Source organism: Branchiostoma floridae, chromosome 14 (assembly GCF_000003815.2).
Source record: "Branchiostoma floridae strain S238N-H82 chromosome 14, Bfl_VNyyK, whole genome shotgun sequence".
Classification (NCBI taxonomy): domain Eukaryota; kingdom Metazoa; phylum Chordata; class Leptocardii; order Amphioxiformes; family Branchiostomatidae; genus Branchiostoma; species Branchiostoma floridae.
In genome coordinates, this window is record NC_049992.1 from 18,151,918 (window position 1) to 18,167,173 (window position 15,256).

General features: G+C 39.6%; 2 protein-coding genes across 2 annotated transcripts; one reads left to right on the plus strand and one right to left on the minus strand.

Moving 5' to 3' along the window:
- Positions 1-2,382: 2,382 nt before the first annotated feature.
- Positions 2,383-7,775, plus strand: LOC118430195. Its single transcript, XM_035840904.1, has 7 exons — positions 2,383-2,391; positions 2,587-2,745; positions 3,011-3,163; positions 3,745-4,101; positions 4,579-4,653; positions 5,148-5,190; positions 5,388-7,775. Exons 1-7 carry the CDS (start codon positions 2,383-2,385, stop codon positions 5,459-5,461), a joined length of 870 nt encoding a protein of 289 aa, XP_035696797.1. The 3' UTR covers positions 5,462-7,775.
- A 4,068-nt stretch (positions 7,776-11,843) lies between these two features.
- Positions 11,844-14,704, minus strand: LOC118430196. The gene is made up of 7 exons (XM_035840905.1): positions 14,600-14,704; positions 13,720-13,934; positions 13,235-13,348; positions 12,881-13,022; positions 12,606-12,713; positions 12,273-12,345; positions 11,844-11,869 (listed from the first exon to the last, which is right to left on the minus strand). The coding sequence occupies exons 1-7, from the start codon at positions 14,702-14,704 to the stop codon at positions 11,844-11,846; spliced, it is 783 nt and encodes a 260-aa protein (XP_035696798.1).
- Positions 14,705-15,256: the final 552 nt, after the last annotated feature.

The following is a 15,256-nucleotide window of genomic DNA, read 5'->3' on the forward strand; positions in this document are numbered from 1 at the left end:
AGCAAGAGATTGTGTAAGCGTAAGCTTGGTCTTAAAATTTAAACTTTGATACTAGTACAGTAGAAGCCAATTAATTGCACAACGGATTACCGCACACTTCTGTTGACTGCACGGAATGCCAAAATCCCAATTCAGTGCAGTCCATTTAGATAACTTTGCATTATTGCACCAGCTGGATAATGACACGAAATTCACTGGCAAATAGGCCATGCAATTAATCAAATATTTGGACATCATGATGCTTATCCTCAGTGTCCGAAATAAAACAAAGACTAAAAGACAACTTTATTCAAAACTTCTACTCAGATCTTAACTCTCTTGGCATGACGGAAAATCAAGGAAATAAGTTAAGAACTTACAGAAAATTTAAGCATTCGTATGAAAGAGAAAAATATCTGGATATAGCAAATTTTAGATATCGCCGGGCCATGACCAAACTAAGGATCAGCGATCATCCACTGGAAATTGAAGCTGGTAAATATAACCGAACTCCCCCTGATAATAGATTTTGTATATTTTGCGATAAGAGTTTCATGTATGTAGAAAACGAAGTACACTTTGTCCTAGAGTGTTCGCTGTACAAAGATCTGCAAAATGCATTCGCTAATGCTACACATATAGATTAAAAATATGCGCACCTGACGAAGGAAGATTTGTTCAAATACCTTATGTCATCATCTAACTACGATATACTGGAAAAACTCTGCAAGCTCGTCCACGCATATTTTAAGAAGAGAGAAGAAGCATTTAAATTTTAATATATATGTATAGCTTTCTGATTACTTACTATGTACCAAACTGACTGCATTTAGCCCCAATGGGGCATGAATATGCAATAAACTTCATTGTCATTGTCAGTGTTAGTGGACAGCTGCATTTTGCGGCGATTTCGTGATGTCAGTGTGATTTCAGATTTTGGAACATCTGCCTATAACAGTCAAAAAGTTGAGATCTTTCTCAGCTTGGATATGAAATTTCAGCACACTTGCAAATTAATAGTACAATTTAGAACCCTTGGCACCATCTACCATTATTACAGCTGGCTCAACTTTGTGTTACACAAGCAAAAAGTGGAAACTACAGACCAATTGAAGGCTGACAATTTGATTTTGATTAGTTTTCATTCCAACTTAAATGAGTTTCTGCTGCCCCTGGCCATAACATTCTAAATAAAATATTTTGTTTCATTTTCTGTCTACAGGGTGGCTCGTTCCGCTCCAGTCGTGTTGATTTGGCTGTATTAGAGGGTAACGTTAGATATCAGCTGGAAATTGAATGCTTGCAGAAACAGTTGTCCCAGAGTGTACAAGACAACCAACGCATCCAGGAAGAGAACAAAAGATTGCAGCAAGAGTTGTCAAACAGCCAGCAGGACACTGTAAGTGCTTTAAATCACCAAATGTTTTATTCAACCGTCGTCTTGGTTACAGTGTGTGTATCACTTCCACGGGGCAATTCTGACTGGTTCTATACTATTAGGTGTTTCAGCTTAATATTCAATAGTAGATGTGGTCCTAAACGTCGGTTGAATAAAACTTGGTTGTGTACAAAGAATGTTCCTTATCTAGCAACTTACCAACCTGGATGTATTTTTTTTTATCTTTGATTGTTGGAATCAATGTAGTGTAATGGATTCTTTTTTTTTTACTGATTAATACGTCATACATGTACATGGGCCACGATAATGTTTAGTGCAGGTGTTCCGGACCAAGTGATAACATATCACAATTGGGGTTCTACATTACATGTACTCGATGTTGATTTGATTTGATGTTGTTGCCAGTTGTTGTTCAAAGACACTAAATCATCTCAACTTTTGGCGCATTTGGCTTTGAAACGTGTGTTTTCTCAGGTGACCATGGGTATGACATAAATGAAATACAACAGTCCGGTCATACTAGTACCTCAATGATGCAGAATACACACTGTCAGTGTTGTATCATAATGAAGAAATACTCTGTGACAGGCACATGTGGAGCAGTTGGTCAGAGAGATGAGAGAACTGCGGGTCCAGGTGGATAAAGGGAAAGAAGCATTAGAGTTGTCTACAGGCGAGGTACATCAGCAACAGGTAACCATTATTACTCATCTGTAATGCCCTAATAAGGTAATGGTGGAAGGTGCACCCATGTATATCCGGTGTATGGGGTACATGTACTTAGTGTCATTCTGTTTTTGAGCATAACATTTCAACACTAATGATGACTTTGTTGCATAACACGTTGTGTAATATAAGCAGATGTAGGGATAAGAAAATTTTAATTAATGTTTTTGGATTTGATGTTTTTCTGACAGCACAAGTTCATTTGAAGTTTCATTGCCTCTGTCCAACAATATTTTCTAACTTACCCCCAACATCTGTTTTGAGTATAAAATGTGGTGATGGTACATGTGTTGGAAGCGACAGACTGATAAATATAGAAATTAGGAAAGCAACAGAATACAGATTCTGTATTTTTTTGGTTATTGGTTATTTGGTTTTTATTATTAAATTATTATGCATGCAATAATAGATTTAGTCATCCGTCTTACATTAGTCATTCTCTGTTTGTTGCTTTATGCTATAACGTCCTTGCTTTATGTCAGGGGCAAATAGAGGACCTTCAGCGGGCACTCCAAGAAGCACGACAGGAAGTCCAGGAACTGACTGCGGCAAAAGAAAACTTCGAAACTAACACACAACAAGAAACGTGCAGATTGCAAGAGCGGTTGAGGTCATCAGAACGTCTTCTCCGGGAGGAAAAGGTAAGTCACTGGCTTTGGGCACAACACAATTGTAGTTATGTAAACTTGTCAAAAGCTTAAACATGTAAGACCAAAGCTTTGATCCACCTACACAAGTGCATATCGCATGAGACCATTGTTTTTTTGCCGGCGATCACAGAGCAAACTGTGGAAGGGCGGCACATTCTTCCCTTGAAATATGTGATTATCATTATTTATATTATGAATATTGTTAATGTCAATGTTGGTACACAGAATTATTGAGCAAAAGCTTATAACTTTACAGATTGCCAATGAAAGAGCCTTGACAGACTTTGTGTCCCTGGTGGCTGTTGCTGTGCTCCTGAAGGCTACCATTGAGAGGGCCCTGCAAGAACTACAACATCTTGCAGTGCAAGTCAGGGACCTGGAGATGCTCCTCAGGAACTGCTTCTCTTTGGTAAGAAATACCAGTCAATATATCATTCATGTCGACTAACCGCATGCCCAATATGAAAAATAGAATATGAACAAGTTATACAGTATTATATATTTAATATTTCTCTCCAAACAGCAGACAGGGTATGAAAATTATTTATGGTGCACAAATTCATTGATGAGGGGTCTTTCCTGGGGTGTGGAACCATAACCCTAACTCCCTTTTCCAGGGTATTGGGCCAGGTTGACCAGGGCATTGGGCCGAGTTGGTCTGATAAGCCAAGAGCTGATTTGGAAAAGGACTGAATCATCTTGATCACATTAAGAAACTATACACAAATATGATATGATGTGTACTCAATATACACCATATCTCCATCAGTTGATAGATGTTAGTGATACACAATACAAAATGTATTATCTATACATACATATTTTTTTTCGAAATGACTTTGATCCATCAGCTGGTACTAAAATGCCTCCTAACATGTCATACCATGTTGATGGCATCAATACTTTCGATCATACTAATTGAGGCTGTGCTAGATGACAGTAAATGTTGAAGACAGCATGTCACTATTCAGCCAATAATTTCATTTCCAGCTCCCTGGTGCTAAGATGGTGGAAACATGCCTTCATCACATTCCATCCCTGGCCGGTGACTACTGCATAACAGTTGATCACCTTAAGAGGTGTTCAAGCTGTCAGCTAGTGATGCCTCTGTTGTATCACATAAGGACTTGTGACAAGTTCCGTTGCGAAAAGTGTGAAAAATTAGTGACCTTGTATATCGTGCATATATCGCACTGCCTGGAACCAAACTGTACAATTTCATACTGCATAGACTGTAGAACACTTTCTCAGCAACGTAACTTGTCAACACAAGACCTTGAGACAGATCGACACTTGCGTGAATACGTGCAGAGTCATCTCAGAATACTTGCGTCCCAAGCAAATGAGGTAAATGTGACTATGTCATGTAGTTTCACATGTAGATTAGTTGTGTAAGTTGAATCTAAGCTTCTTTCATCTGTAGTATTCTAACAACCGTGGCCTAGTATAGTTGAGGTATTTGGGACAGTTCCGACAAGCAGTGAAATTTTGTAAATCCTGAATATTGAATTTTTGTAACCTAATTCCGGACATCAATTTCCATGATAGCTTACTCTGGAACAATTGTACCTTTTGTATGGCTGCTGTAAAATGAAACTATTAGGTTTTGATTAAGAAGTAGTCTTAGTTAGAAACAGAATTGATTATCTGAATTTACTGAATTGTCTAAACATCCTTCAAGTATACTTTACCTGCAATGACCTCCCATTGTTTAGAATATGTTCAAATTCACTCTCTACCTGTGCTTGATGCAGTGTGTGCAATAAAATTATAATAATGTGTGTTATTCAACTTGCAAATAAACTTGTATTCAATTTTTTCTAGGTTAATGCCATCTTTGCTCATGGTCCTGGTGATGGCAACCCCTACCACAGTCGCCAAATGACAGCTGCATTAAGGGTACGTAATAGCTGGTTTAAACTATCAATATTTAACAGTTAGACCAAGGAGTTTATATCAGGTATTTGGTTGTAATTAGCATTAAAAGAACAGAGTCCATCATGTTTGTTTCAGGCAATCATTACCACCTAGATTAGTTTCTTGATATAATAATTGACTTGACTAACTTGTTCCAACAACTCACCATGTGCTACTTGCTCTCTGCATGCATCTCATGATCTGTTTCATGTTCAATTGTTACTTACTGATGCAATAAAATCAATTTGTATGTTGTATTTACTATTTGTCCTTACACATGTTGCTTCCCCGTCTGTAAAAACAATGCCTGGTATATTGATACTTTTAGTCTAAACATATAGCAGCTACTCTTGTCTGTCTGACTTGTTCTGTGATTCTCTGCTTCCTATTTTGTATAGCGATGTGATGCTGTCTTTCATGATACCTTTATCTAAGTTTAATTCTACTCCTCATCATCTTTGCTTCTTTCTGACAAGCTTCATGATGACTGCGGAAAACAAGTAAAAGTGAACCTAAAAGGTATTGCATCTTAATATCATTGCTTCGCTTTATCTTTTCTGCCTTCCACTGTTTGGTTCTTTGTATGCAGGCCTTAGCATTTGCCTGGGCGCCATCCTTTCCCATTCAGATGCTTCCTCAAAATGTATTCCCCAAGGCACAATCATAATAGTGTCACCAAACTGCAATTAACAGAGATGCCATCCTTGTGTTTGCAGGCATTGCTGATACTGTTCCCTTCGTACGTGAGACCAGTCGAGGAGCTTGTGGTGTGGTGTTTCAAACACCATGAGGAGTGGTCCTCACTTAGTCATGAGAGGAGCTGCCCACCATGCCGTATATTCCAGCATGACCTACGCAGATGTGGCACCTGTCGTATCGATATGTGTGAAACATGTGTGATGGCTTGCTGCGCATGTGCAAAGCACACACTGGTGTGTCACAGTGAGGGCTGTACATTTCCATTCTGTCGAGGTCCGTTTAAGACCTTAGTGGGCCACAGAGATACAACTTATCCATCTCGAGTTGTCCTTTTGCTGTTTAGGGAGTATGTGCGCCAGATTTGTTTTCCTCACTGATGAAATGATGAAACATGTAGATAACTTCTACTCTGTGAGCAGATGTTAGGAGGGTAAAAATCAATTTTACCATCCTAGCTAAGAATATTCTGCTTGCAGATTACATGTAGAAGTTATCTGCAATGCTGACTTTTAAACCATTTTTTTCTAATTTGAGACCATAACATAAGAACAATAACTTAATTCTATCAACGTTATGTACATTTTTTTGTATTAGCTTTCTTTTGACAGTAAAATTGTCCTTGTGTGTATGCCTTGTCTCACATGAGGAGAGCTGTACCTAGTGCAATCTAGCAAATATTATCACCAGAAATGGGCTGAAAGCACTTAGAATGCAGTGACCCGATTAACAGAATCATTACAAAAAACAATACCACCAACATCAGCAAAACTCTGTCTACTTATCGAGAAATATCTCAGACATCTCTCTATAAAGATTCATATTCAGTAGGAATCATATTTTAGAGTAGCAAATCTTTGGGGGGTTCACACGCCTGCCACCTTCACGGCCACACTCCCAGAGGAAAACAAAATCACTGATGTTTAAGTTGTTTTTCTAAGGTCGGTCTTCTATTCAACAAACATTTGAAGACCCATATTTGTAGTGTTTTGTGATTCTTAGCTTCTTAGAATCATTTCTTTTGTGTATGATAGATATGACAGTCACTGCTTCGTACAGGTCGACTATAGTGACACGAGCCGCCAGTACGCAGTCATCTGTGACAGTAGTAATTCGGTACTAACAACATTGTTAAAAATTCTATTTTAAAAAGAAAATCAGGAAACGGATGTGTAAAAATGTATTTTGGATGCAAACAACATCTATGTGCATGGAAATGGTTTATTTACCTTTATAATCATCATATTCATTGCAGCCAAAAACAGAGTAGTGCCATGTAAAGGCTCATGTCATCTTAGGGCATCCCCACTATGCACTTTGAGTACTGCACCATGTTATTTCATCAAATATTCTTAAATATAGAAAGTGGCCCAAAATGATGATGATTATAAAATGAAAATATTACTACACAGTCATGCTGTGATTTAGTTTGTATCATGAAGTCTGCTCTGCATGTACATGTACAGTTACATTGTGCCAAGTTAGGGATGTCTTTATACTTATTTTGTTCACTTAGCTCACCAGGTGTTTAATACTGAAGATGGAAAACCTAATATCATATTGTAACCTACATTTGTACTGGCAATATGTCTTTAACTAATGTTCAAAATATGGTATTTGCTTGATCGAAGACTTTGAAGCTTGTATGATCGATGTAGCCCAGGGAAGAAGGATAAAAGTTCAGAAGGGTTTTGATGTATGCTGCAACAATTGTTCTCTCTGTATATATGTATGAAAATCGTTATGGCATTGCTCTCTGTATAATATACAAAAATATGAAAATCGTAGGGCATTGTTCTCTGTATATACACATGTATGAAAATTGAACTGTACATAGGATTTGAGAATTCCGAAAGTTCAGCTACTAAGAATCTGGGAAAAGAACATTTGCATATAGAGGTGCAGAAAGCTGGAATGCACTCCCACTAACTGTGAAAACTGCACCATCCACACAAACATTCAAAACATTGTGCAAGTACTTTGTGTGACCTCTGACCTCCATCCCCTTAACAACTTGGAACGGAAATGGATATAAGTGACATGGTTTTGATTTTGTTGTATTATGTGAATATTGTACTGTATGTACATGTTATTTGTATGTATCCAGGGCCTCCATGGAAAGCAGTGTCAGTCACTAATGGGAGCCTACCCTGGTAAAAGAACACAGAAATAAAATGAATAAATAAATAGGATTGGTTAGGTAAATTACCTTGACACAAATGCAAACATTGTGACTAGCAATATTGTGCATTGTTTGACATTTAACCATCACTACAATAATTCATTATTGCTGCCAAATGTCAGCCTGTATACAACCTGAAACATTAATTATTCTAGAGCTGTACCAGATTGGTCTTAGCACTTAATCGGAACCTTGTAAATGTATTTACTAACATGACATGTAAAGTTGTCCATAATAATGAATTCCAATAATTCACAGTTGTCCGCTTATATTTTGAGCCACATAGAGTTTTAAGGTGTGTATGTGTGCATGAACAGTTGTCACAACAAAGGGCACCTAATATATCAACTGAGACCATACATGTAGACAAAAGCCATTTGGGATGTCAAGCAACATCTTTATTGTCAAACACTTGATTTCAAACATTTTTCAGCACCTATACCACTGTACACACAACAGTGCTAAGTGCTCAATGCAGCACACATTAGATCAATGCACGTGAAATAAAAATTACTTAACTTAAAGCATTATGAAACCACCAACCTTGCCACCAGAATAACCGTACATCATTTTAGCCCTAGGTTTACATGATTCGATTATACACCAGCATTTGATAGCCATTTGGTTTACTGAGCAATTACGATACACAAAAGCATAAACGCACTGCATTACGTTAAGTATGTATGACCCAAGTCATTATGGCCAAGTAGTTACATACTTAACGTTACGTACTAGTATCATCAGGAATCAATTACAAGATACATTACACTAGATATATTGAGAATGTGAATCTCTTTCCAAACACATTCGAGGAAGGAAAGCGTTTTAATAGTAGCAGTTTTAGCCTATTGTTTAATGGTTATTAAACAATTAGTGTAATAATTTTCTTCCACACCAGTTCAGTTTTTGTTTTTTTACTGGGAACAGTTGACGATCTTGAAGACCTATGTGTACATGTAGATGTAAGCATACCTCCCCAAGGATGTTCTGTGTTTAAAACTTATTATTAATATTGATAACTCTTGAAAGTCTGAAGAAATTAGTGCAGGGAGCCACAGGTAAGACTTTTTCAGACAGAAGGCCTGCTAATTAACCATGTATGTACCTACTAACAGAACAGAAGTTGGTAATTATGATGTTCACAAAGATATTTACAAACGTCTGCGGTTCTTCAGGAAGTCACTAGGGGTACAACGTGTAATCATTTCACCCTTGGGCCCAGACCTAATCCACATACCACATAGCACGGAAAATCTGTCTGTAACTTCTGAAATATCTTGGACAGCAAGAAATATAAAGACCAATATCTCTGAGAATATTAACCTCCTTGTACAGTTTAAAGGTACAGACACCTTTCTCTTTGACACGACGCAAATGATACTGTAAATGTACATCTGAGAGTGCTTCATAGAAGTCTACATAGCTGACGGCGTCCGTTGCCTGTCAGGATTGTACACACGAAGTATTTACGTATGAGTAATACTGTGATTGGTGTACATCTGAAACTGTACACACGAAGTATTTACGTATGAGTAATACTGTGACTGGTGTACATCTGATGCTTCACAGAAGGCTACATAACTGACGGCTCCTTCGCCTGTCAGAAGTGTACATTCAGTTTTTCCATTGTACGTCGATAAAAGCTTCATAGAAGGTTACGTAGCTGACGACCTGTCAGACCTGTACATTTATTTTTTTTGTTCCCTGAGCAGTGCGTTGGACTGTCTGATATGGGACATCTTCATAGAAGGTTACATTGAACTGACGGCCTGATTGCCTGTCAGAACTTTGTCTGGTCTTACTTGAAGAATGCTGAACGCTCGATAGCTCAAGAAGTTGCAGAATGATTTTCCTGATTTTGGCATGTGGGTAAGTCGTGGCCTCACCAAGAAATGACACAATGACTAGCCCCCTTGCGCCTTTCTTTGAAACTGCTGTTGTGTGCATTTTTCCTTGTGACCGTAATTGCCCATTTGCCTGTCTAGCTAATTCTAATGTTGTGTTATATCTTTTATCAGTTTCCTTTGGAAAGCCAACTTGCGGGTAACGTTTAGATTTTAACTGAAAATGTTCTTACTGAATAAAGCTGTATGAAATCAATCGTCTCTGGGAGAAAGAAAATTGATTATGGGGTCTCAAAACTAACTCAGAAATATATCTTCTTTGTGACATTGATCATCTGCCTACACATGGGACAGATTTTGTAGGCGTTCTTGACACATTTTGAGCACACAACCAAGTGACCACATGGTAAGAATGCGTATGCAATCTCTGCGTCCATGCAGATTTTGCATGATATCTTTTCTTTCACCCTTTCATGCTCCAGCCGCATTTCATTAAGTTGCTCTAGTGCTTTTGACGCATCTGGCCCAGTTTGCACAGACAATGAACCAAACATCCCAATCTCATGCTTACTCATTGCCAGTGCGTTGCTATCATCCTTCAGGGGTATATTCCCCACATCATATCCAAGCACAAACTGACACCACTCATTCATATCTTCATGACATTGCAGTGGGTGATCCCCACACTTCCAATCACCTTTCACTCCACCGCACACAAAACACTCGACACACAGCTCCTTTCCGATATAAAAGAAGCCACCCTGTACAAGGCCTTTTGGAGCTATAGGTGAAGAAGGTGGCCAGGTCTCAAAGGTGCGCATCCTCACAGCCTCCCTGTGCAGTCCTCGTTTCCTCATGGTGTTGTGGAACGCTGTAGGACTTACAAATGGGATGTACCGTGGGCCATCTTGGTAAGGCAGAAGGGCTGCACCTGTTCAGGTATGAATAAAAAGTTTATTTGTTTGATTGTTTGAACCTTTATTTACACATGAGAAGCTCAAATCGACCTGCTTTTCATTGAGGTCATGAAGGAGGTAAGGGTCAGATAAAATATAACAGAGATACATTGAGTCCTAATAAATCTATCAACATACTAGTATATAACTACATATACATGGTACAAAACATTAGTAGAGCGAAAGCTCAGCAATCATAGTCCGTGTCCGGTTGTTTTTGTTCTTTCTTTTTCTTCAAGAGTAGGTACTTCACTTAAATAGAGATCTTTCAGCTACAGCTTGGGGGCATGTTAGGGACGAGAAGACTAGCCCATTCCAGTTGAATGTTCTAGCTAGAGAATTTGTTACATTTCCGAATAAATAAATAAATAACATTCACCATCATTGGTAACACTTGGATTTGCATTTAACTGTTAGCACACTTACGTCGAACGATGCCGGTGGCTCCGGTGTACCGAAAGTGCGAAAAGGAACGAAAAGGAGCGAAAAGGAACGAAAAGGAACGAAAAGGAACGAAAAGGAGCGAAAAGGAACGAAAAGGAGCGAAAAGGAACGAAAAGGAACGAAAAGGAGCGAAAAGGAACGAAAAGGAACGAAAAGGAACGAAAAGGAAAGTACCGAAAGTGCGAAAAGGAACGAAAAGGAAAGTACCGAAAGTGCGAAAAGGAACGAAAAGGAACGAAAGGATTGGATAGGAACGAAAAGGAACGAAAAGGAAAGTACCGAAAGTGCGAAAAGGAACGAAAAGGAACGAAGTATGAAGCAAAGTGAAATAAAATCGATGGGAATATAAGGTAACGGTACTGTGATCGGCAAATGCATTCGAAACGGACTTTATTTTTGTATTTTGTGGCTTGTTCCACGAAATTCCTAGAGCTCCAATGGTTCAACGGCGAACCGGCGGGAAAGTGCACGCGTGGAAATAGCTAAATACAAATCAAAGGCGATGGGCGGAGTCACGAATCAGTGCGTCCCGGGTTCCCACGCGGGCTGTCACAGATCAAATTGGGAGGAGGGGGGGGGGCTTGAAAGCCGCTGAGTAGCGCGCTAGAAAAACGTTTGACGGGTTGACATTCTCGTGTAGGTTATTTTTCTACGGTCCCAAAAATGTCACAAAGTCGTTTTCTAGTGGTCCCGGCCTAAATTATAAGTGGCCCCGGGCAATCGGGACACCGCGTTGATTTCTATTCGAGGCCTGGTTCCAAAGAATTTTTCTGCCGAACCCGCACGGGAGACGTGAGTCGCCCGCCAGATCTCTCCGTAGTTTCCCAATATCCTTTGCACAAATTCCTCACGTTGGCCATTTCTTACCGCAAAATGATTAATATTCATGGTACAACGCGAAGAAAACTCCTTGGTACAATGTATACATGTCTATCCTTTCACAGCTTTTCTTTTGTCGTGAACGAGCAAGAAGATATGTCTCCAGTCTCCAGAAAACCATGTTGTGGGCCCTGTTGAAGGGAGCTGTCATGCTCGTGGGGCAGCAGTTTATTAGCATATCCTTCCTGACCGGACTTCTATTAGACATAAACAATCGCAGGTCATTTGCATGCGGCGCTCCCATCTTTGATCTTGGGAGAACAGAAGCCACCCAAATACAACAACAACGCTACAATCTTGCCTCATTCTGAAAATGTATATTAATCGATATTTATCCATCACCCACCAGTAACTGAATTTTAGTCCTTACTTTCTTATCTCAGTTCTGTTTCCTTGTATTTCGCTGATCTTCAGAGAATAATTTAGCCACACAAAGACAACAGCCTAAAACAGCCCCGTAAAAATTTGATATTGCCAAATTCTGAGTAAAATAAAACACGTTTCATAGGCTTCTAACGCCCGCAGTACCGGTTCCTTATATTCTCATTGATTTTATTTTAGTTTGCTTCATACTTCGTTCCTTTTCGTTCCTTTTCGCACTTTCGGTAGACCCGGTGGCTCGGGGGGCTTGAGTCGCCACTGTGGCAGCATATCCTCCCAGAGCTTCCATGATCTTGCAATGTAGATTGATATCAGTGATTACAAATACATGGTTACTATGAACTGTCTTTTTATTTGAGATGTGTGTATGGTTGACAGCAGAGTGTAGGTTCGCAGCTATTTCAGTATGTAACGCGCATTGAAATAAAAGATTGCAACAGCAATGTTCCTTTACATCTTGTCTACACCAAGGTACAATTGTGTCTTGGAAAACAGTGATTTTCTGTGTTCAAGAATGAAGCAAAAAGTCAAAATACTTCTGATGTCACCTACCTCTTGTGGACTTGTGGCAAAGCTGGGGAAGTAGACCCTCCTGATGTCAGCCAGAAGTTTGTCCACGTTACAATACCTATGGCTCCCAGTCATTCTGCTGAGGTGTTCCTGTACAAAATACATGCAGTAACGCTCAGTAATCAATTTTCAAGTATCTGGAGCTGATACACAGAATAATATTAGTAGATCCACCTGTCATGAACAAATCAAAATGCATGTTGCCCAGTCAAAATAATTGTTTGAAAAATCATGGTGTTAAAACTAATTTGTAATACCTTTTTTGCCTTTCTGATGTTGTCAATGTTAGCAGCTCTATCCCCGGTAACTCCTGCTACCAGGACATGCTTCATTTTCTTCAAGTTGGAGTGTTCTGAAGAACCTACGATTGCTACTTGTTGCATGGTAGTGATATCCTTGCTACAATTTGGGGAGATAAATGTCATCTGTGTAAACACATCTATGTAAATGTTCCTGACATCGAAATGTCAAAATATAGAAATAAAATAAACTGTGCTGGCATCTACTGTAGCAGATGCTGTGGTTTGATAACAGTCTACCGAACAAGAAAGTACATTTTGTACATTATCTGTACATTACGTTATGGCCAAAGGGTTTGCAGTTTTACTCACTAGATTGTGGCCGGTTTGAATTGCTGCGGCAGTGAAGGGTCAGGTGGACTGTTTCCTGCCAGTACCTGCCTCAACTTCTCTCCAATCGCAGCCTCCAACTCAGCATTGTCCAAGCTGGTACAATGTAGTCGAAACAACATGTTTGAAATATTATTGATTTCAGTTTTGCTCACGTTCCTATCATTGTTAAAAATATGCTCCATACAGTGCAATATCATTACAACTGCAAATTACTGATAATATGGGGGTTGACATCATTTTTATTGACATGTAAACTCAACACATTTAAAATCAACATACAAGATGAGTTTTAAAAAAAGAGGAAACCTAGGCCGATCCCTTAATCAGAATAGTAAAAAATCTGGAGGGCGCAAATGCAAGGTAAAACTTTATGTGTGCATCCGACTTTTTGATACATGTAGTATTGCACACATCTCAGCAGTTTATCAGTGTAAAAATCTCCAACACTGTACTCGCTTACATACCTGTCCTTACAAGTGATTGTGGTGGGATCGACACAGAAGTCGACGTTGTCGATGTCAACAAACATCGGCTCGTCCTCTGCGGTCCAGGGTAGACCGAACTTCCCCATGTCTTCACCAGTGACCAGTGACACTGCCGTGCGTGTTTCCGGATGGTACAAGCAACGACACTGGTCACTTTTCCAGTTTCCAATGTGCCAGCCAGTCTGTAGGTTAACCTGTCAATCAACAGGCAGAGGGCAAATATATTTACAGATCGGAATCTAAACAGCATTTGCCTCTTGTAGAGTGTTACAGTTGGAGTCACGAAAATATTAACTTCTGGGCAAGTTCCTAACTAGTTCTGCGTGCTTACAACTCGTACAGCATGCGATATGGATATGACAGTCAATGTAACTTTAAGTCTTAAAACTCAGATTGATCATCTGCCAAAACATGGGACAGATTTTGAAGGTGCCTTTGACACATTTTGAGCACACAACCAAGTGACCGCACGGTAAGAATGCATATACAATCTCGGCATCCATGCAAATTTTGCAACATATTTTTTCTTTGGCCCTTTCATACACCTGTCGTATTTCATTCAGTAGCTCGAGTACTTTTAATGCATCTAGCCCAGTTTGCACTGCCAGTGTGAAAAACATACCAATCTCATCCATGAATAGTTTCATCAGTTTGGTACTAAGATAAATTGAACAACACAGCCTTCCTTTGATTCTTCAGTAATCACCTGTCGTCTCCATCTTCTTTTGTACTGATGAAGACGACAGGTGGTCGTCGAAACGTTTACTGAAGAATTAAAGGAAGGTTGTGTAACGAAGAAGACTTTGTGCAATCATGTCAATCTCATTGCATGTAGGCATCCTTCAAGTTCTAAGCTAACCTTGCGGTGTGGAGGCCAGTTCTTCACTGGGCCTGCCCCTGGTCCTCGATCTGGACGTCTGGCCACCTGCAGTTTCCGGTTAACTCCTGCTGCAGGTTTCTCCATGTCGTCCCATGTCTCCAACTCACCACGGAGTGGCACATGGTCCCTCGGGCCTCCTACGCCTTTTTAACATGAACAAGAGGTATTTACCACTCAAAATTACCACACCATACCACTTTCAGAACGCTAAATGTCAAGCCCGAAAGTCTTGCTGCAGTACCGTAGCAAGCCGCTGAACTTGACCTTTGTCTCCCCCGATACCTACCTACCAAGTATTGTGAAGATACATCCACCGCTTCCCGAGATATGTGTTGCTTAACATACATTCGCATAATTCCACCAGGTGTCATTATACCGCCACCTCAAAAACGTTGTTATAGAGGCCTTCTCAAGATTGTCTTCAACACCTAAATATCTGAATTGTATTACATTTAGGATAATTAACATTCGGTGTTCAAGACAATCTTGGGAAGACCTCTATACTAACGTTTTTTTAGGTGGCGGTATTATGCCACCTGGTGGAATTATGATAGTCGATGTTATGAATAAACACACAAACATACAAGTCCGCTGCAGTGAACCATCAACAGCTTCTCGAGTTATGCATACACACAC

Excerpts from the sequence above, each read along its gene's own strand:
- LOC118430195 (XM_035840904.1), top strand. Across the intron at positions 3,164-3,744 it reads TCAGGAACTGCTTCTCTTTG|CTCCCTGGTGCTAAGATGGT; the intron begins GTAAGAAATACC and ends TTTCATTTCCAG. Across the intron at positions 4,102-4,578 it reads TTGCGTCCCAAGCAAATGAG|GTTAATGCCATCTTTGCTCA; the intron begins GTAAATGTGACT and ends AATTTTTTCTAG.
- LOC118430196 (XM_035840905.1), bottom strand. The coding sequence starts at position 14,704 with ATGGAGAAACCTGCAGCAGGAGTTAACCGGAAACTGCAGGTGGCCAGA. Across the intron at positions 13,935-14,599 it reads ACTGGCCTCCACACCGCAAG|GTTAACCTACAGACTGGCTG; the intron begins GTTAGCTTAGAA and ends GTTGATTGACAG. Across the intron at positions 13,349-13,719 it reads ACAATCACTTGTAAGGACAG|CTTGGACAATGCTGAGTTGG; the intron begins GTATGTAAGCGA and ends ACATTGTACCAG.